Source organism: Acanthaster planci, linkage group LG03 (genome assembly GCF_054643075.1).
Source record: "Acanthaster planci isolate LZ-2023a linkage group LG03, COTS_SCS, whole genome shotgun sequence".
NCBI classification, from domain to species: domain Eukaryota; kingdom Metazoa; phylum Echinodermata; class Asteroidea; order Valvatida; family Acanthasteridae; genus Acanthaster; species Acanthaster planci.
The window spans coordinates 17,324,967-17,347,845 of NC_141779.1; the positions used below are offsets into that span (position 1 = coordinate 17,324,967).

General features: G+C 41.1%; 1 protein-coding gene and 1 pseudogene across 2 annotated transcripts in view; one reads left to right on the forward strand and one right to left on the reverse strand.

The window, feature by feature from the left end:
• The window catches only part of LOC110973068 (3'-5' exoribonuclease HELZ2-like), a 53,999-nt pseudogene extending 50,580 nt beyond the window's left edge, over positions 1-3,419 (forward strand). The window contains exons 39-40 of the transcript XR_015424916.1: positions 375-542; positions 2,001-3,419. The product of XR_015424916.1 is annotated as a 3'-5' exoribonuclease HELZ2-like (transcript). The remainder of the gene's footprint in view (positions 1-374; positions 543-2,000) is intronic.
• LOC110991164 (uncharacterized) overlaps positions 2,849-22,879 on the reverse strand; it is a 54,441-nt gene continuing 34,410 nt past the window's right edge. The window contains exons 35-56 of the mRNA XM_087135046.1: positions 22,579-22,788; positions 21,672-21,823; positions 20,897-21,044; positions 20,210-20,404; positions 19,136-19,339; positions 18,789-18,943; positions 18,335-18,479; positions 17,815-18,006; positions 16,864-17,067; positions 16,394-16,690; positions 15,574-15,762; positions 15,084-15,287; positions 14,542-14,835; positions 13,620-13,785; positions 13,115-13,293; positions 11,543-11,607; positions 11,104-11,213; positions 10,053-10,213; positions 9,333-9,468; positions 7,888-7,943; positions 5,310-5,382; positions 2,849-4,643 (exon numbers count right to left, since the gene is read on the reverse strand). Coding sequence (XP_086991172.1) covers positions 4,394-4,643; positions 5,310-5,382; positions 7,888-7,943; positions 9,333-9,468; positions 10,053-10,213; positions 11,104-11,213; positions 11,543-11,607; positions 13,115-13,293; positions 13,620-13,785; positions 14,542-14,835; positions 15,084-15,287; positions 15,574-15,762; positions 16,394-16,690; positions 16,864-17,067; positions 17,815-18,006; positions 18,335-18,479; positions 18,789-18,943; positions 19,136-19,339; positions 20,210-20,404; positions 20,897-21,044; positions 21,672-21,823; positions 22,579-22,788 — 3,785 coding nt within the window. The 3' untranslated portion in view covers positions 2,849-4,393. The remainder of the gene's footprint in view (positions 4,644-5,309; positions 5,383-7,887; positions 7,944-9,332; positions 9,469-10,052; positions 10,214-11,103; positions 11,214-11,542; positions 11,608-13,114; positions 13,294-13,619; positions 13,786-14,541; positions 14,836-15,083; positions 15,288-15,573; positions 15,763-16,393; positions 16,691-16,863; positions 17,068-17,814; positions 18,007-18,334; positions 18,480-18,788; positions 18,944-19,135; positions 19,340-20,209; positions 20,405-20,896; positions 21,045-21,671; positions 21,824-22,578; positions 22,789-22,879) is intronic.

A 22,879-nucleotide genomic window follows, 5' to 3' on the forward strand; every position in this document is an offset into this window, starting at 1 on the left:
TCTGTCCTATTTCACATTTTTCTAACATTCATGATGTTAATGATTTGTCAACTTTCAATCATTACATCACAACTGAGAAGCACCAGAACAAGCCCAGCTGTCATTTTGGCTGAAACCATCAACTGGTGGGTTTTTTTGGTGAGAGAGTGGATCAAAGATACAAAGTTAGAGCCTTTCTGTTTCACACAAATCTGGATCAAGATCAATGATGCCAAAGCTAATTCATGCTATCTGTCAGGTTCTGGCGTCAGATTTAACGATCACGATCCAGATCTGCTTGAAACAGCCAGGCCCTCTCTGATTGTGTCTGAAATCCACAGGAATTTTAGAAGGACCCCTCCTTTCATTTTAAAATTGACTTATTCTGCACACAGGAAGCGAGTGGGACTATGTGATCATGTCCACAGTGCGCTCCTTGTCCAGGATTGAGATCGAGGAGAAGCCCAGCGTTGGCTGGAAACAGAAGAACTTAGGCTTCATCATTGATGAGAACCAGATGAATGTCGCCCTCACTCGGGCCAGACAGGGTCTCATCATTGTCGGTAAGGAGTTCACCTGCTGTGCTTGTACAAAACATTCATCCTAATGAAATGAGTCACAAGTTGCCAGTGCCAAGTGATGTGGGGCCAGAAGCCTTTGATAGATTACCTTGCACAGTATAGATCAAAAGACACCTTCAACATTTTATTTCCCATTTAATGTCCATTATCATGAGGATGACCGATTAAGTGATGCATCAAATCAAAGAGCTCTGTTTACTCGTTCTAATGCAAACACAAATAAAACTAACAGAAAGTATGGTCTGAAGCATGGGCATAAATTTGGGAGGGGGGATGGGGTATATATCCTGCCTACTTTTTGAGGTGGGAGGATGGGCTATTGAATTACCCCCCCCCACACACACACACACACACTTTTTTGTGGTGAGCCAAAAAGTAAGAGCCGATTGTGAAAAATCTTTTTAGACTAAAATGCATTCAATATCACTCAAAAAGGGAAAACAATGTTTAAAAGCTATTAATATGCCATTCTTAATGCATAATACATATGAACATCGACCATATAGAGTCATATAGTGTCACCCCCCGCTTCAAATGTTTATAGCCAGGCAAGTCATCCCTCCACCTTTCCCCAATCCCCCAATTCCAGCACAGATTTATGTCACTGGTCTTAAGATTCATTCTATTGGATTTGGTAACAAATACAGTCTTAGAGTAACTCTTTTTCCCTTCAATAGTCTTATAGTTCGACTACCTGTGGACAAAAATGCAAGGGAATTGCCTTGAAGACCTCTTTGCAATCCAATTGTTGAGCCAATTTAGCCACTTCGTAATTTTCACTGCCACCAAATCTACACTTAGAACAGGCCCACAGATTGTCATTCATTGACCTAGAGAATTAATTTGTAGTGAACCAACAAATATATGACAAGTTTAACAGAAAGAGAGTGTCAGCGCCATCACAAGACCAGTCACAAGACCAGACACAAGACCAGACACAAGACCAGTCACAAGACCAGTCACAAGACCAGACACAAGACCAGACACAAGACCAGTCACAATACCAGTCACAAGACCAGACACAAGACCAGACACAAGTAACAGGGTGAACAGTGACAGAAAATACTTTTGTTACAGTTTATTTTAATTTTTTTAATAGTGTGAGATTTGAATTTGGACTGGATATCTTGTACTGGTCTTATGATGATTTTCAAAGAGACCTTGATTACAACACTACAGAAATGAATTGTAACCAACTTCAAGAATAACCATCCCTGGGGGAAATTCACTATAGAAATGGAACACAAAGAGAGATTTTCAATTCAGTTTTTTAGTGAATAAAATATGTGCCTCCTAGGCAAACCATATTGTGGTTTTTGTCATTTTAGTAATTTGTGGTGAAAAATATATGTACACTGATGTAATTATGCGTATTTATGAGCTTATCTAATCATTTCATTGGTCAGTTTTGGTCTCTTTCTTTTCCTCTCTGTGCCACAGGCAACCAGTACCTTCTTCAGACTCATGAGAAGTGGAAAGAGTTGATCGACACTTGCCGCCAACATCAGGCAGTGGTGGATGCCCGTAGCTTCCTTGGTCCTCGCTAACTACTCAAAGTGGCCATTTTCAAGAACACGGAGCCAGAAGTCAGGATATTGTCTCTTGATTTTCTCCCCATAGCTTTGAGTAGTTTTTCATTTCATTCTATTTTATGTTCACTAATGATACATTTCACTGACTGTCAACTGTATGACTCAAGATGCAGCACTTGAACAGATATATTCTACTCAGTCTCATCAATTTTAAAGTTATTTAGTAGGGTAGGATTTTGTCAAAAAAACAAGAGATGATAATTTACTAGCAGAGGAAAGATTCTTGAAATGCAAATATAACTTAGTCTGTATTTATATCCGTACTTTGGAACTAACGTTCTAAAACCTGTTTGTGTGTTGTCTGAATGCAGTGCATTATTGGTGTTGGAGATAAGATTAAACATACTTGATCAAAATCAAGTAGAAGAAACAGACAACTTTAAGGAGAATGTATTTATGAAAGATAAATTAAACAGACTACCTAGGTTTAGGGATTGTTTTAATAATTGGCGAGTTTTATGATTACGATTACGATACACATTGGTTCCAAATTGTAGTAGTTTGTGCAAGATTTATGTTGCCTTATTCTTTGCTGAGAGTCTGTTTTGTCACTAGATAGAGGGAAATACTGCTGTTAATAGGTTGAGTTTGATCATACAACTAATTACCAAGAAAAAAACAACTCAAAACATTTACTCACATTCCAATAACTTTAAGTCAATTTCCTAAGCCGAGGGCTGTTTTTCTTTTTTAAAAAAAAACCATCATTATTTTTTAATCACAGTTCCCCGAGAATTGTTAGAACATGGTAGAATTTTTAGACTATGGTAGCCTTCACTGCATGCAGATATGACAACTGTTGACTGTTTGTATATATTCATTCCATGCAAAGGTGATCATTACATGCTGCATCAAAACATGGCCATGATGGTGTGCACTTTGCTTAATTTCAACAACTTATTCTACAATGTCAATTACAATCAATGTAGTCTTTTTAAATGGGATGTATGAAAGACCAAAGCCTTGCACTGATTGGTCAGTTCAGTGTTGTGTGAAATATAAAGGGATTGGGGGTACACCTTTTTTGCCTGAATAGTTTTGAAGGAAAACTTTAATTTGGCGCAGATGAAAATATCTTAAAATCGCGATTAGTTGCCGTAGACACAAGGTGGGTTATGAAATAGCTCATCTTGCATAATGTGATACTTTTGGTAAGGAATATATTTTTTTTGTAATGGTAATAAAGCATATTTTCTATTGTACACAGGTTATTCAGTGTAAATTAATAAATCATTGTCATGTAGTTAGCGCTAAAATTGAGCCAATATACAGTTGCATTGTAATTGGTGTCTCCTTCCACGTTAAGAGTGAACCTTGTTATTGTATCAGATTGGGGTCCGACCAGTGGCGACGCCAGGCCTCGGTTGCTGTGGGTGCAAGTGTGGGGCAAGGCAGAATCATGTTGGTGCAAATGATCCTTTGTTTTTCCTGGGTTATAATGCCGAGTGGTAAAACTAAAAAGTTGATCGCACTGTCGTAATATGTGACCAAATTTTTGTGAGTGCAAACGTGGGTACAAGTGGCTTTTCATTGGGTGCATTTTTACCCGCATGACATCGCATAGTGCCACCACTGGGCCAGACGTGGAGAGTTCAGCGTCATATTTTACCCTGATTAAAGCAAAGCTCACTCAGAATTACCAGGAAACACATCAGATTGTCCCAGAGTGCAACCTTTGCCCTGGAAGACTTTGATTCCAAGGCAATAATGGAACATCCATTGTGGAACACAGACCTGTCTTAATATGACTGTTTTAACATAAAAGGCAGGCTGTCCTTTTCATTTTGGAAAATTTACACAGAAAACCAATAAAAAGGTCAATGATATTTCCACTCATACATCTACTACCATATCAAAATTTTTGAATGAATAAACTAATAAAAACAGATAAAAAATAAAACAGATAAAACAAGATGTTTAAAAACTAGTTTTTACGTTAAACTGGGACGACAAATGGCAACCCTTTTGATGTGAGATACTGCTGACAAGGTTTTTCACCAGTACCTCACATCAAAAGAGTTGCCATTTATGCAAAATATCATAAAAATATGAGATATACAATTTTACCTCCAAATTTAAGTTTCAGCTCTCCTAGTGTTAAATTCATTTTGTGCACATTTTGGTATGATAAAGGACAGGAGGAGCTGCTATTTTCCCCTGATTTCCGACTGGCCTTAATTTTTTTTTCTATCAAAAAAGCTTGCTTAAAAACAACTGGGAACTTGGCCTTTCAGAGTGTAATTAGTCCTCCAGGGATTGCTTTGTTGTTGCTGCATACAGTGGTTCTGGCTCAACCTGAACCTCAATGTTACCATTGATCCCTTCCTTTTGGTCGTCCGCCCCAGTGACCTCTGTTTTGGGGTCACTGACCTCTTCCTTGAGGATGCCTTTATTGGAGCTGGCCCCCAATGAACCCAGGCCAACTTCTGTCTCGTGCGATGCTGCATTGGGGTTGACGTAATAGACATTGTCATTCACAGCACTTGGAATCCTGCAGAATTAACGTAATGTACAGAGAGCACAGACTTGATACCATATCGTTTCATGCTTGATACAGGTTTCTGGCAGAAAGTAACATGATGTGTAAGACTTACAATAGGCCTTACTCTCAAGGAAGTCACTTTTGATCATGTTCCCTGAATCTATCATATTCAATGTAATCTGTCAAATGGGTTGGTGCCAGAATACTTTGAATTCCATGCCTCATATAATTCTTGTTATTTACGTTGTCGTAATCATTCATTTGGCTAGTTGATACTGGCATTCATGCAATTGACAATGCCCCTTATATGAGGAAATTTCACATCGCATATGTAGACTATGGTAGAACAATTTTAAGTTGTGGTGGCATACCCAAGTGAAAAAAAAAATCTCCCAAAACCATCCACCAAGGAAATCAGCTAGTGCGAGGAGTCGCATCAGCTGGGAAGTGACCAGTGGCAATACAAAGCAGAAAATGCTGATCATTCTCTTGCTGGGCAGACACTGAGGAGCAATTGGCCTTGTTCAGCCATACTGAATTGAACATGAATTAATATTTTTCATCAATTACAATGATGAAAACTTAAAAATTTGTGATGTTTCATGTCTAAATGTTTTAACCAACATTGAAAAAAATACAGTGAAAGAAAAACAGTCATTCTGTTGCTTGGCGTACCTTCTCTGTTCAGACGACAGGGATACTTCATCAGCATTGGCAATCAGCTCAGCATCATCGGTGGTCATGAAATCTACAGTTCAAATAAGCAAAAACACTCAACATCTAGGCAAAACACAACCTCACAAAGCACGAGGCATCATTTTGTAAGTAAGAGCTTGGAAGCACAGCCCAGCATTGCAGAGGTAGCTCAGGGCCAGTGTACGCATGCCTGTTCAAGATTCACTTTGTGATATCGTTTTGCTTTCATTCCCTGAATCACAGATGTTTTTGGTCACCAGAATAGGTCTGTGTATTTTGTATACATCAGTGTTGTATCCGAGACCTTGATGTCCGAGACCAGGACCGAGACCAAGGCATACGAGACCAAGACCTACTCCTTCAAGACCAAGACCAGGACTTCGAGACCGAGACTTTTGCAGGTCCAGATCGAGACCAAGACCACGACATCCAAGACCAACCAAAAACCAATGTTTAGTTTTTACCCAAAGGTAAATAGGGACAAACATATGGCAGTACAATTAAGTACAAAAGAAATAAAATGAAAATATTAGCATAAACTCACACACACAAATAGGTCAAATATTTGTTAAAGAATGTCTCAGTTCTTTTATCAGCAATACTGCTCTACTTTTACCCTGGTCTGGTAATTTTCAACCTGAATGTCCCAAATGATATGATGTAAACATTGAAACAAATATCCTTGGACTTTTTTTTGTAAGCAAAATACTGAAAAACAAATATCCCAAAAAGATGTACCGTAACGAAACTACTAAAACAACACGTACCACATACAAGATGGAATGAAAGCACCAACCTTACATATGTATACTTGTGTGGTATTTCCTTTGTTCTTGTGTACAAAACTCCCACACAACATGGAAAAAATTTCAAATCACTGCCATTTCAACCAAATTCCTGGGTTGAAATTTCAACCGTATGTCCCTTATATAAAACACTTCAATTTGCGACCAATTAATGACACTTGAAAATTCCTCCTTTTTGAGTAAATTTGAAATTTGCATTTCATAAAATTCTTGAGGGGTACCACTTTAGTACCCCACAAAGGTAGGGTACCACTTTAGCACCCCACAAGGATCAAAACTGACTTTGTGGGATACCTTCCATTGTTCCGGTACCCCACACGGCACCATGTACAACAAGCGCACACATTCATAGTGTGTGCACAGACAGATTGGCACGTGTGAAAGTGTTCCCAGCCCTATATTCAGCAGGAGACTACGTAGGGAACGGGAACCAGTCTAGTGTGTGAATTCCGCTACTCACAACCTCATCTCCATGGTGTCAAGCAGCATGGCTACTCTGGATTGGAAATAAAGTAACAACTCGGGACAAGGCTGCATCATGCTGCATTGACTAGTCTTCATTCCAGCATCGATTTCATTGTTTATTGCAAAAAATCTGAGCATTACTGTGTTGTATTTATACCAGTGGTTGAAGATTTCTCTCGAGCAGAGGTAATTTTGCCTTTTGCAACCGCGTACATGTGCGCTAGCTAGATATGCAATTTTTATAGTCTCGACTGGTCTCAAGGGGGAGACCCGAGACTATGGCATCTGAGACTGAGACCGGCGCTTTCGAGACCGAGACCGGCCCTTCCAAGACCGAGACTTTGACAGGGTGAGACCCAGACTGCAAAAAAGGTCTCAAGACCGAAACCACTTTCTCATAGGAGCCAGGTTGGGACAGGGTAACTTAACCACTTGCGGCTGGGGGACCCATTTTGAGCACATAGGCTTTACACGCGAAGCCCGAAACAGGGACAAAAGAGCTGGGCCTTGTAACAATAGACAATGCTCAGCACAAAAGACTGAGCTGCTGGGCATTACCAACATTTTTTCACTCTCAATAGTGGAGATAATCTAGCCTTGTTTTGACACAGTATACCACGGGTTGGGGCTTTTAGTACAAGCGGATTACCACCGGGGACAAAAGCACTCCCCCAACGCAGCCATAAAGCGACACAGTACTGCTGCACGCTAATCTGGCCCCTATTGAAAAGAGGTCAGCAGCGAACTGTGCCAGGCTCGTGAACAAAAGAACGTTATATAAAACCGCACAATCTGGGCTCTTTTTACAAGGCTAAAGGCCTGGCTGATATACTCAGGCGTCAATAGATTTTGCCTGTCAGGCTACAGTGGCCACCAGACAGTAATTCATGTGGGTGTAAATGGCCATTAATTGAAATGATGAATTTTTGAAGATTTTTGAATACTGAAAATCTTGAAATTTGCCCGTATGTGTTCACTACATTTTTCAAACCACCCGGCAGCAAGTGGTTAAGCTCCATAGGAAAGCCTACACATATATAAACAAAGTGGGACATCATCAGTATATTGGCCTATTATTAGCTGTTGCTACGGTGATACTGCACTTTTGCGTAGTGACTCATGGATGTTCATTAATAACAATTATCATTAATAAAATTCCTGATTAACAACATGTAAAACTGCTACAAACCAATTTGTCCAAAAAATTTGTTTCTTTGCCAAAAAGATTTTTCTACCCTTCCCCTTAATGTGACAGTTTCTGTCCAAAACTCAGACATATGTCCTACCCTCACGAGACTTCATTTCAACATCACTGCTGGACAACGACCTTGGTTTTTTCTTTCTGTAAATGGCCAAAACAAAGAGGTCAATAAGTACCAAATTAAAGTTTACAATTAATTCCAAGTGAAACATCACTAGGACAAGTAAAACCTTTATCCACGATTCATCATATTTTTGTTTCATATTGTAATTACAACAATATCGTGCCTTAGGCCCTACAGTGCTGAAGAACCCGCCACTGAAGTTTTGCGTATTCCCTCCACTAGTTGGTTCTTATTAGTCTTATATTCTCCCTCTCTGATGCCACTCATGGCCCAACATTCACTCTCTGCCAGTCAGGTGTTGTACATGTGTGAGGTGATGTATTTTTCCTCAGTAAGGTGTTATTTCACCTCAGTTATTAGTTTAAATTCTCCCCTCTCAGAAATCAGGTGCATTCACCACAGCAGTCACCTCAGTTTAAGTTTAAATTCTCCCCTCTCAGAAATCATGTGCATTCACCACAGCACTCACCTCAGTTTAAGTTTAAATTCTCCCCTCTCAGAAACCATGTGCATTCACCACAGCAGTCACCTCATTTAAGTTTAAATTCTCCCCTCTCAGAAACCATGTGCATTCACCACAGCAGTCACCTCAGTTTAAGTTTAAATTCCCCCTTCTCAGAAACCATGTGCATTCACCACAGCAGTCACCTCAGTTTAAGTTTAAATTCTCCCCTCTCAGAAACCATGTGCATTCACCACAGCAGTCACCTCAGTTTAAGTTTGAATTCTCCCCTCTCAGAAACCATGTGCATTCACCACAGCACTAACCTCATTTAAGTTTGAATTCTCCCCTCTCAGAAACCATGTGCATTCACCACAGCAGTCACCTCAGTTTAAGTTTGAATTCTCCCCTCTCAGAAACCATGTGCATTCACCACAGCAGTCACCTCAGTTTAAGTTTGAATTCTCCCCTCTCAGAAACCATGTGCATTCACCACGGCAGTCACCTCAGTTTAAGTTTAAATTCCCCCCTCTCAGAAACCATGTGCGTTCACCACAGCAGTCACCTCATTTAAGTTTAAATTCTCCCCTCTCAGAAACCATGTGCGTTCACCACAGCAGTCACCTCAGTTTAAGTTTAAATTCTCCCCTCTCAGATCCCATGTGCGTTCACCACAGCAGTCACCTCAGTTTAAGTTTAAATTCTCCCCTCTCAGAAACCATGTGCATTCACCACAGCAGTCACCTCATTTAAGTTTAAATTCTCCCCTCTCAGAAACCATGTGCGTTCACCACAGCAGTCACCTCAGTTTAAGTTTGAATTCTCCCCTCTCAGAAACCATGTGCATTGACCACAGCAATCACGTTCTTCCAGTCAGGTCCTTCTTCAAGTCATTTTGCCCTAGGGAATCTTACATTCTCTCTCCCCTCCATGCTAACATCTCATCATTATCTGCCACACTCACCTCCGGCTAGTCAGGTCTCTAGCAATCACAACCAGCAGTAGCAACACCAGGAGACCCAGCACGCAGAGGAGTGCAATGACCCAGGGCTCGCTCAGCGGATTGGACTCAGTCCGCACCACAAACTGGAACTGTCCACCTGTGAGGATGACAGGCAGACCTGACTGTCAGCATTCCATCTACTGAGTTCAGATCAGGATCAGTTTAGGAAGGGATTGGGGACTTTTATGATACATGAACAAAATGTTTTGGTTCTGCTACCTACTGACACTGGTCTTGGGCAGGATTTCTGAGGGGTGAGGGGGCAAGCACTCATCAATAGCAAACTATCATTGGTGGAAGGGGGTCCATTCTGAGGTATTTTCAAGCAAATCAATGAGTTTCATTCCCTTTCATCTACACTAATGATAAGAATTGACACTACAGACTGATTATACATGTATATGACATACATACACAGAAATCAGTGCAATCCCTCACAAATCATCACAAGGTAATTATACAAGTCTAGTCATAAGCAACATGGGATGATCAATGACACATTAACGCATCTGTCATAGTTCTTCTGAATGGAATCTGTAATGTGATTTATCTGCAAGGATTTGTAACAGACATGTAGACTTTTGATAGATATCTGAGGACTTAATTGTAATTTATAATGGACGTTTGAGGAATTTACGAGGACTTAACCAGGACTTGAGGAAAAATTGTACTCGTATATACCATTCTCGACATTTGCCTTGTACTCATCCAGCACAACCTGAAGCTGGTAAGAGGTCAACCCAGCTTGCCGACGCATGGGGTCATTAGGGTCAGTGACCCAGAAGGTCACCTGTAGGCCCTCATCCACATCCTGCAAACTGGTGAAACGGATCTCTCTATACCTGCCAGACCAAAGCAGTTAAGAAAAACAACAAACATAATATTTAGAAAAGTTTAAAAACTTCACTTGTGGAAACACAAACTTCAGTAATTTTCTTCAAGTTTTTATTCTTCAATGGAATAATTTTTTATTTATCAAACTTTACAGTTTGCAAATACTCTAAACAGTCTAAAAATGAACATACAAATTGAAAAATTAATCTATTAAGCAAACTCAAATATGAGAAGAAAAATAGGCTGGAGTATGGATTCATATTCCTTGAGGCACAAAATGAAATTGTTTACAATGTTGAAAATTTAGAATCCTCCTATAAGTATTTGGATTCAGTGTATTCTCGTCAAAAATATAATCGTCATGAAGGACTGAATCTAGGAGATGATAAAAAATTATTATAAGAACACCAGACACTGGTCACAATCCCCTGCAAGCTCAACGGTCAAATGATTCAAGATGACTGCATCGGTACAAACTAAGCTCAAGGCGTTTACGAAGTCACTGTTTTAGCAGTCAAGGCTGCGACCTTTTTTCTGAAAAATACATAAAGCACAGCGCTAGTGGCAGACTAATTTCTATCAACCACTTGTAACCAGTATATCTTTTGTTTCAACTCTCAAAAGAGGTAAGATATAGCAACATACTACTATTAATTAGCCAAATGCCACAAATACACGAGTATAGTTCAACACACAATTGACCTCCACGGACCTCTTTAACTTTGTGTACATATACAAAACAAATAGGAGACTACTGTAAGTTCAGACATCAGCCAGAGGTGCGCTGAGGTGCACACTTTCATCGTTTTAACCTATTTGTCACGCCTATGTATGCAAATAGCCCAATTGCTTTTACGCACTCTTCTGTGTGAAGTGGTTTGGAATTATGGAACCTTACGTGAATTCAGCTGTTGAGTCTACCAAGCAGTTGGTTTCATCCAGTTTGCAGTAAATGTTCAGTTGATTGACAACAGCAGTGGCAAATTCAGTCTGGATGGCTTCATTGAACTGCAAAAGGTATTACACTCTTGAATTATACTAGTCCCCCTACAATGACATACCCCGCCCACCATTCTATGTAACTGACCAACCCAAATCTAAGACAGTCACAAATGTGTTTCCAAACAAACCTTCAGTCAATTTCTTAAAGGTTGAATTGGGGCAGATTATAAAACAGTCACCTATTTGCACTGCAGTTTTCGTTTTGAAAAATCTACAAAAGATCAAGCAATTCTGAAATGTTGGTGACCATAATACCACAGATACTGAAATAATTATCAGTAAATTGTGACAAAAATCCCATCTATCAAGACGATAAGATCAAAGTCTGGACTCACCGATTCAAATGACTGGCTGATAAGAACTAATGTAATGCTGCCTATATTCTCTCCACTTGAATCAGCTGTGAAACAACCAATCCAAAGATGGACAGCAATTAGCACATGACCATCTAAACACTGACAGTATTAAAGGAAATTCATCCCAATGAACATTTCAGGATTAAGCTGATGAGGGTGGATTCAGACCAAATTTCGGTGGAACCAACATTTGTTTTTTGGAGAGCCAAAAGTTTGGAAATATTTATGTAATTTTTATAGCCTTTCTGACTGTTGATATAAACAAGCAGTGTGCAGTCAAAAATACTAAAAAGGAATCAAAAAGAAGCTAGAGCTGAGATGACAAAATAAAAACAAAAGGATTGTGTGAAATGCACAAAATGTAAATTACAAATTACATGCAGCACAAGATATGCTCAATTATGAAAATCCAAATGCCACTGAAGGAATATTTAATACAAATATAAAAATTTGCAATCTGCAAGGCCACCGTAGGATAGTGGGTCAGGTAAAAGCACCTTTAATCAAGGTCATTTTGACAAGCCTTGCACCGCAAGTCCATGATGCATGTTTCTTTTTACAGCAACATTTAGTAGTGCTACAATCCAGGACAAATCTCGTTGGAACATGCCTCCCCCGCCCCTATCTATCTATCTATTTATGTATGATATGAATAATAATATTATACATATCAAAATGTTACACTTTTAAAACAGTTTTCACAACACTACTGCAAAACACAAACAGCAAACAAACATTTTTACAATGATTCCTGCACCAAGTGTTTCCTCAGAAAAATGTAGGTATAGAAATGAACAACTTTGTGACCACATCACCACTGCTGGGAATTTCCCACTTTTTCTCTACTAGTTACCACTTACAGTATTGTGTGAGTAGTTTGTATTAAATTATATACGTTTTCTGCATTTCACACAATCCATTTGTTTTCATTTTGTCGTCTTGGCTCGAGCTTCTTTTGGGTTCATTTTTAGTATTTTGGACTCCACACCGCTTGGTTACATTGACGCTACCTTTTTGTGCTGTAACACACTTTTGGAAGGAAGGGGAAGGAAATCCACTTTGAAACTCACGTTTCTCTTTCCATTTTTCAGAATATATTTTTGTTCTTTTTATGGGGGGGGTGGCCTCTATTGGCCCCCATCTCCCTTGGATGAGGATACACTGCAGCATTTCATGCAAGCAATTCCAATGCATGAACATGTCGGGATGCTACGCTTTCCAAAACATCAAAAATTACAACATCAAACTAACACAGAGCCATAGCTGATGACATGTCCAATGTGGGTTTTTTTTCTACAGTTTGCTTCAGAAAAGTAACGCATTTCCTACTGCCAATTAATAACATCTATCAAATTATGATTCAATAAATTTGCTTTCCCAAATGGAAACATCAACACTTCCTATAATATCAAAGAAATTGCCTCCTGGAAAAGCAAAATAACTGTCTCTGGTAATTTGAGCCTCTAGCTGTGGGTTTCAGGGTCCAAAACATGTGAAATGAAAACATGTGCAAAACTGTATGGACCACGGAACATTCAAAGCTGTTTTTACCTTTGGCAGTGGAGTACATGAGAGAGAATCCTAACCTCTGGTTGGATTCGTCTGAGAAAAATCGAATCCAGGCCCGACTGGATTCAATCATGGCCATTGGGGGCAATTCACTGCCCGTCAAGGAGTACTGCGTGTCCATGTCTGGAGAGAGGCCTGGGCCCATCATCAAAAAGTCATGGCTGCAAGACAATACAGGTAGTATCTCATTCGGTTTTGAACCACAATTGTGATAAAATGTTGACTAAATGATGGGGAGTTAGATCGACCTTTTGAAGTACGGTGGATTTATGTGCAGGGAGAAAAAGCCACACGTGCGTGGGCAGAATGAATCCAGTACTAAACCATACCCCTAATTCACCTTGCACAGTGGTGGAAAAAGGATGCAATACGGAGAGGAAAACCATTTACTCTTGGGACCACATCAACTGTTGTTGAGTTATTGCCACAGGTCTCACACCTATTCGCTTCAATTGCTTGAGAGCTGACAAACACTAGAATTTCTTACCCCTTTTCCAAGTCAAAGGCTGTGAACTCAATCAGAATAGACGCTCCACTGTCCGGCAGTGAGACAGTGAAAATGCAGTCCTGATTGGCTGGGTAAGCACTTGGATAGTTAGGGGATGCTATCGTGCCGCTTGAAGCTGTCAAGTCTCTCTTGCCACAAACACCACCTAGTTACAGGACGGGAGACAAGACCGAGACAAACAATCAGATTATTTGCCTTTAATTTCTAAAACTTTGAACTAACTAAAACTCCTATGCACCGAGTACGACTCTGAATTCCAAGTCATCGATGTCAGACCTAACTGAGAAACATTTTCCACAAATTTTTCTCCATAAAAACATCCTATTATATGTTACAGTTTTCTGAGGCTGCTCCTGTGCAATATCTACTCATTTCAGAATTTTGACGGTGTGAGATTGTTTCAGTTTGCTATAAAGTGACAGGAAGCAATGTCGCATGGTACAGCTTTCGCATTCTTTCGGGCTTTACGAAGTAAATACTACGTAAGCTTGTTGATGGTACAGCGCTAGGATGCTTCTAAACGGTGATGGTGGTGTACTGCACACAGTCATTCACGTATCAGTTAAGTGCATCGCTGGTATTCACAAAGGAAAGAATGAAGCTGAATGATGGGAGTGACTGCCTCTTCAAGACTCAGCTGTGACTCGCTGTCACATACCAGTACATGGGGAATGGATGCAGCCACGACCAAGGGGCTTCCATAATGGTAAGTGTCATTCTAAGCCATGGTTAAAAGACTTTTGCATGGAGGCAGGAATTACTAGGGGGAGGGCACTGCCTGTTGGAAATGCTAGATCTTCATGGATAGGTCTCGGTGTCTAACTTGATCAAAGCACCATAAGACAGAGATAATCAGCACAATAAAGGAAAATAATGTAAAAGAAAAATGTTGCTGTCGTACCTTGCGGCAGCTGTATCCGAACAGATCTGCCCTCTAGATCTAGTTCCTCATCTTTGGTGAATGCACCAATGAAGAAGACATACACAGCCCCCGGGCTGAGGCTCTTCAGCAAGACAGAGCTGGTGGCACCACCCTCTACTATCAACGTCTTGCCAACATTCTCCTCTTCGTACACAATGCGGTAACCCAGGACCTCGCAGTTGTACTGGGAGGGTCTCCAGGCCAGCTGGATGGTGGTGGGGTCAATGGCCACGCCCCTGAAGAGGGTGGGTCCCTGATCTTCAGATGAAAAGCCTGGAGAGCGGCAACCAGAAAAACCAGGAAAATGTAAGATTTTAGACTGTTCATGGGTGATTTAAAACCCAGTTTTGTTTTGCTGGACTTGTATAAATGTAGACTTGGATAAAATCTCAAAGAAACTGAGCTTAAGTTGACTTTGAAGGAATAAAGAACCTCATCAGAGTACAATAAACTCCACTGTCTCACTTAGTGTTTAGAGCAAATGAGCAGATACTCAATATTTTGCTGTCCTTCAAACCCACCTTTTGGGTTGATCTCACATATGTACTGCATTGGCCGTTCACAGTTCCAGTCATTCCACAGGCCTGTCTGCAGCATCTGTCCACAGTCTTGGCTTCCATCCAGGTCATTGGGCTGGTTGTTGCCCCAGTTGGTACTGGGCCAGGTCCCTTGCACCTGGCAGTCGACCCAGCGCCAATCACCTTCCGTGCCCTGGTCATAAAATCCTGGAAACCAACACATTACATACGTAAAAGAAATGTGAAGGGGCTTCCCAACACAACTGCCTTTCAAGTTGAATTTCAGATGCTCCTGGGTCTTTCAAAATCCATCAAGAGAATTTGGAGGATTTTTGAAGGATGGAGAAAGGTACGGCCCAGCAAGAATTAATTTTCATGGACTCAAATGGTTCTCAATGGTAAAAAAAAAAAAAATGAACCAATGATACTAACAATTCTATATCAACTGTCAAGTGCATGCAATCAACTGATTGACATCCACAGGTGAACTCACCAATCCACCAGTCACCACCTAACGTTCGGTTGACCAGATAGCTGTGTTCTTCCTGCGTTTCCACGATGACCAGGTCACCATCAGTGACCTTCTGACAGTCAGCTCTTGCTTCCTCCCATGTCTTCTGTAGGAGGCCAAACTTGTAGCATTTGTAGTCTAGTCCTGGCTCCCAACCATCTTCACAGAGGTCTGTAAATACACAAAGATTCGCATTGGTCACTAGAACTCATTTCCTCCTAACAGAGCCTAACTTCAGCTGTGCCACAGGATTTATGTAACAAACTGTTAATCCAAAATGCAACACCTCCCCCACAAACAATCCCTCAGATTTAAGTTCCCAGGAATTTAAAACCATTTGAAAACAAATTTAAGCCACACTTCTCTCTTGTACCAAAGATTCTGTCTTTGAACCGAGATCTAGATGTGATGTTTGTGCAGCTTTAAACTTGTTTATCAAAATAATGAGTCCTTGAGGAGTTTCAAGACAAAGATGAAACAAAACCAAATTGTCGGTGGAACTGGATTGAACAATTATAAGGCGAGTATATGTATGTTGTGTCGTGATGCCTGTGGATAACAGCAAAATTTATTTTAATAAACTCATTTCCCCAAAAACCAGAGAGACAAAGTTTCGCAAGGTTGTCTCTGAATGGAAAAACCCTTCAGCTTCAAACCTCGCATTTGCTGGAGGTTGTGAGTTAAAAATTGCCAGTGGCATTTCCCTTCCAAAAATACACTAATCCAATTTGTAGTCTTCTCCCAGTCACATCACAAAGAGCCAAATCCTTGTGACAGTTAGGGGAAAATTATACAATCATACCATCTAAAGGTGGTGTGACAATAGACACTCGATCGCTGTATGGCAGTAACTGCTCTTGGGTGAACCCAGCAATGGAAAAGAAGTAGGTAGAACCGTCTTGCAGTCCCGTGACAACCACACTGGAAATATTGCCTCCCTGAACCTCTTTGAAGTTGGTAACTATGGGATCATTGTAGGCAATGCGGTAGCCAATCACATCGCAGGACACCAAGGAGGGGCGCCACTGAACTAAGACGCTGTTGGGGGTATCCTCAAAAACTCGAAGGCGGGATGGGTTGCCGTCACTTGGATCAAAGGCTGCAGTTGACAGACCAAACAACTGAAACTATGCAAGTCGTTCTAGAGTGAATGATTTCGCCTTAGGAGTGTGTTGGACTCTGACTAAAATCAAGCTGTTTCACTGCTAATTAATGAACTAAATCTGCTGGTCTGTAAGCATTTTCAGTGATTTATGGAAGGAACTCTCTCACGTTTGGGGCTAATTTCACAAATGAACTGCATGGTGCGGTCACACTGCCAGTCATTGTATCTGCCGTCATTCAGAATCTGTCCACAGTGCTGGTTGCCGTTCAGGTTGTTGGGCTGGCCCTCGCCCCAGTTGGAAAGGGTCCAAGGTGAGGGGGTGGAGCAATCCACCCACCGCCAATCACCCTCCACCGAAACGTCATAGAATCCTGTCCAAAGAAATGAGAGGCAGAATTCGACAAGACATCACTCTACCACGGTTAGCACCCAGACAAGGAATTCCAGGCATACGACAAAAAGTCTGGAAGGCCAAACAGTCTTTGTCCTAAGGGTATGCACTGAGCAGACGCACAGGCTGAACTGACAGTTTGCTTATGGTGTATGTGTGTAGTAAGTGCACAGGATTTGGATCTCAATCCAGCAGCTCAGTTATACAGAATGTTTGTGTCTGAGACTCCACTGGATATAACTGGGGATAAATTGGGGGTTAAAAAAAACTGCCAGTAACATTGTTTCACACACACGGCTTCTTGGTTAATAATTCTAGCTGTTATTTGTGCAATTTTTTCTAAACATCGGGTGACTAATGAAACCTGGTAATGATCTTATGATACTCAAAATGTGGGTGGACGCGGCGTGACTCAGCAGTTAGGGCTTGCATTACAAAATGAGTGGGTTAGGAGTTCAAATCCAGCTGTTGTCCATGTTAGACCCTAACTGTAGCATCAATCCAAACTATGTGATGCCAACTGTAGCACTGTACTTAGGCTGGCCCAAGTCGATACTATACTATAGTGCTATAGTCGGCAAAGTTCATTCAAATTTCTGGACATTTGGTGACTCACCTATCCACTAATTACTGCCCTGTATTTTATTGTGGAATATTATTTTTTTAGATCAGACAAAAATCTACAAATAAAAGACACAAATCTCAACGTGGATAGTTGACAACTCACCTATCCACCAATCGCCATCCTGCACTCTATCCTGGATGTACAAGTTCTCCTCCTGCGTCTCAATGATAACGAGGTCCCCATCAGCATCTTGCTTGCAGACTGCGCGGGCATCATACCATGTCTCCAACTGCTGCACAAACTTGTAGCATTTGCCACCGTGCCCAACTTCCCAGCCATCCTCTGGACAGGCATCTTTAAATCACAAAAATCAGTCAGAGATTCCTTAGAATGAAGCTTAAAGTTCACTGGACTAAGCTTGGAATTTGGACCGGGACGGGCATTAATCCAATTTGTTGAATGGGAGGCTTGACCCAAACCTGCCCATGGATCACAGAAGGGAAAATCGAATTTAGCAAACTTCTCGAAATATGACAATCCAACAACCATTAGAGGTTTCAAAAGTTAGGGGAGGATGATGGATACCACCGAACACAAGGAAGCCATCAAATTAGGTGCTAGTGGTCAATAATCCATTAATCCAGCAAGGGGTCCAGGCATATGGATCGTGAGATGTACTTACTGGGATCCTCTTGTGTGGTAACATTAGTGATTCCAGCGACCCCACGGTCACCAAACTCAGTGTATGCCAGCAACTTGAAGGCATACTCAGTCGTGGCCATGAGTCCTGTTATATTCACATTGTTTGTGTTGGACCCAGGCACAATCTGTGCAGGAAGGAAAAAACGAATAATGCAAAATGAAATTGGGAATCTAATGCATCTCCCTGTTAAGAAACCAGATAAAGATTTTTCATCTCATTAAAATAAAATTGGTAAATTATGGTTGTTGAAAATGGTTGAGATACAAAACAAGAGAAAACAACCAGCAAATAAATCACAGGAAAAACACAAAGGGCAGAATCTGGATATTCAGAAATGGAAACTATGCAAGTTGATAAATGTGAGTGAAAAACATGACCCTCAACCCCCCCTCCCAATTTTGGGTAACATATTCTCTGAGAAAATAAGACCAACCTCTTGTTGTTCTGATCCCTGATTCATTCTGTACTGAATCTTGTACCCCTGAATGTCACAGTTGTAGTCTGATACAGTCCAGCGTAGCAGCACTGATTCTGAAGTCGTGGACACGCCAAGGAAGTTTGTTGGGTCGACCTCACTTGGGAAGAACTCTAAAATCAGAAGACAGAGTATATATGATGCATTAATGGCTCTGTTTGAGAATTACTATTGAAGAGACTGCCTAGCTTGGTCACAAATCAAAGGACAGCCATTTCTATAGGGCGCACCTGTAATAGCTTGTAAAAGCCAGGCCTTGCAACATGTGTAGTGCATATACTGACATATTGGCATATTTCTCTGACCTTTGCGAGTGATTTCACAGACGTACATCCGCTGGCTGGTGCAGGCCAGGTCATTGAACTTGCTGTCTTGCGTGAGCTCAGCACAGTTTTCCGTTCCCATGGTATCGCTGGGTTGGCCATCAGCCCAGTAGGTACCATTCAGGCCAGAGGGGGCAGAGCAATCTACCCATCGCCACTGCTCTTCCTCAGCACTGTCAGAGAAACCTGAACCATAGAATAAAAAGATATTTTCTCATTATTTTTTAGAACAGCTAACTTTTTGAATCATCGTATGTCAGGTTTCTAGGCATAAACCACTTGAAAGTGGCCTATGCCCTTTGTAAGTTACCTTCACCCTTCACATCTTTGGCAACTTCACAAGTCTGAACGATATCTATAGTACACTGATTTGTGCATACCGGTACATTCAATTAACAACTTGTTATTTCCGAATTCCCCACACAATTTAATGATTATTTTGTTTCTGCCGACACTCATTCAAACTTAAAATTGATTCAGAGGGCACCTCCAACTTGAAAATGGTAAAATACAACAGAACGGCAACATTCTCCCTGCAGTCTCCCCATTGTAGAATGGGTAAGACGATATCCAATAAGCAGGCTCTTTATTGGTAAGGTCACAGTGCCACCATTCAGCAGTGGGCAAATTCCACCTGACTTGGAGTGCTTGAAAAGTGGCTCCAATCCAATTTGATAATTTGGTCTGATCGTTAAGGCTAAACTTTACCAGCTCCCCCTTTCTCAAACTCTTTGCTTCTTAATGCCGGTTAATGCTTAATGCAATGGTTCTCCACAGAGGCACACGCAGAGGGTGGGGTTGCACACACTGGTCTCCTACAGGCAGCCATCTTGCATTTTGACCATACAAAGCGATGCAATCAAACTGAGGCTGGGAGGAAAATAGTCTGCTCTCTTTCATCAATATGTGGCATTGTATTACTAATGTCTTTAGGTCTATAGGGAACAAGACAAACATGGCAGCATCATGATAAAAGCCTACAAAGCCCCTTCTTCTTTTGGGTTGTGCCACCAGAAAACAATGAATCAGTGCAGTCTTTTATCTTCATGGACTTACCGATCCACCAAGTGCCAGAGATGTTCTCCTTCGCCTGGGTAATGAAATCAAGCTCGGCTTGACTATCAATGATCAATAAATCGCCGTCTTCGGTGGACTGGCAATCTCTCCTGGACTCATTCCAGGGTTTCACACTGGTGACAAACTTGTAGCATCCGTAGTCGTAGCCCTCCTGGTAGCCTTGGGGACAGAGATCTGAAAGGAAAACAAACAGGGATGTTACATGGAAAAGTTTAATTCATACCATAATTTGCCCATACTGGAGTAGCTCTCTCATTTGATCGATGTGAAACTAGTATTTTTTGGTGCAGTCCAGTTGAACTAAACCTACTTTCTATATTCCAGCTATGACTAAAAAATCGTGCTTATGAAGGAAAAAAATCAAGATGCTCTAACAAGGCAAATCCAGACAGAAAATAACTTAATAATAATAGTTAAATGGCAAATTAAATTTTAGTAGAGTTCTGTTCAGCTTGAGTGAGAATAATGGTAAGCTATAGTAATGGGTTACAAATAATTCAGAAAGTTCAATGACCTGTAAGTCTCTTTATCCCGGTATCCATAACCACATTATTTTATTTTTCCTCAATGAACTGGTGGAATCTTGGAAGCTATATTTCTAGCTTTTCATATTTTCCTCCTTTGACCTCCAAAGCAATCACAGTGATGATGAGATATGGAATTTACCTCCATCAGGAGTGACCACACTAACAGAGGCTGTTGGCGTTACGTCACCCAGCGATGAGTAAGCAGAGATCAAGAAGGTGTAATTCTTGTTGGGCACGAGACCCTCTACCACTGCACGGCCTGTGCTTGCTCCATCCACACGCTGGATCTACAGAGGAAGGAAAAAGGTAAATTTCAGTCTGCAGAAACTTGAGTGTGGGTTTAAAGTAAAGGCACTGACTATGAATGGAAAAGAACTCCAAGCAGGACATAAAATTGATGCAATGACGAATTGAATGTGAAAATAAAAATTCAACTCCGATTATCAGCAGTGCTGTAGTTGAGACCTGAGAGAAGAAAACTTGTAGAACAACACCAATCACAAGCAGTAGGGTGAGCATATGACAAGGAATGGCTTTGGTGCAGTTCATTTAAATAGCTTGGGACCAGAAATGTTGTATTAGAGTCCATCACAAGTTCCTGTAAGTCCATCACAAGACATTCACTCTTAGGTCAAGCCACAAGCTATTCAAGTGAGCCGTGACAAAAGCATTCTTTTGTCACTGTTCAACCTATTGCTTGTGACTGGAATTGTGAAAAGACTTGTGATGGGCTCAAGTACAACACTGCTTGGGACTTGCATCCAGACTAGAGTTCAGGTGTCAGTCTTGTGGGTTTTGTGATGGTCACCGCTTAAGAGGTCTCAACTAAAACACAGATGATCGGTGCATAGTTGTCTGTGCAATATACCTCAATTCACTCCAGACAAGATTATCCAGAACATATTACCACTGACCTTTGGCTCCTGATCATCGAATGAGTACTCAATTTTATAGCCTAGGACATCACATACAAAACGTATGCTGATGGTCCAGGTGAGGGAAACCCTCGTGGCCGTGAGAGCCTCGCCAGTGATCTCTGTGGGATTCTGGTCAGTATCATTGTAGCCTGGTGACAAATAATATGAAAAGACCATGCAGGTTCTTGATTTGCTCCTTTGCATCTTCCTCTGCTTCTTACTGAGGATGTCTTAATAGCAAACACTTAAGCTTGTTATATCTTCATTTAGTTTAATGAGGCCAAAATATTGAAGGTGGTTTGAACATTGAGCAGGCTTGCACAATGAACGCAGTGGTCTGCCGTGATAGACGGCAGCAGGTGTTGTTTCCCTTTGCCATTCGTATGAAGGAAACAAGAGGTAGTTACATGAAGAAATGAGGATTTGATTCATGCTCAGTGTGATCAATATTTTTCTGTGTATATGATAGAATATTACAGCATGGCGATGTAAAAGCAACAAAGTTCTACCTGTAAAAATACAGAGTGCTGTCCCTCTTGCATGTAAAATCTAATTGGGTCTGCTCTCAAGTTGTAAAGGATGATGTGCAGCTTTTGTTGTCCTATAGAGTGCCAAAGTGACTACGTCACATGCATAATTGTGTGACTAAAAGGCATTAGAGCGAGAATTGGCAAGCAAACCAACACACGCACGTACTCCATTTGTTTGCTCAACATTTTCTGGTTCGCAGTGACGTCACACTTCGGTACTCTACAGCCTCTCTATTCACATCTAAGCATACACAAAAGTAAATACAACCTTGAGTGCAACTCCTAATGCTCTGGTTTGTTTCCCAAACACTTTGACATTTGCATGTTGTTCTAACAGAATTTCTGCAGCTCGATGCTGAGATGCAAACTCCTACCTTTGGTGTAGATTTCACAGACGTATCCATTTCTGACATTGCCACTGCATGGCTGGTCATCCCAGAGGAGGTCAGGGGTCAGCTCAGCACAGTCCTGGTTGCCTAGAGGATCATTGGGTGCGTCTGGTGCCCAGTTGATTGCTTGCCAAGCATTGGGAAGTTCGCAGTCAGACCAGCGCCAGTCTCCCTCAATACCCTTGTCATAGTAACCTGGTAAGTCAATGCAAAAGTCATACTGAAGCAATCATTTAGGGAGGATTGTAAAATCAACCAGAAGATGTATTTTGAGAAAAACTGAACT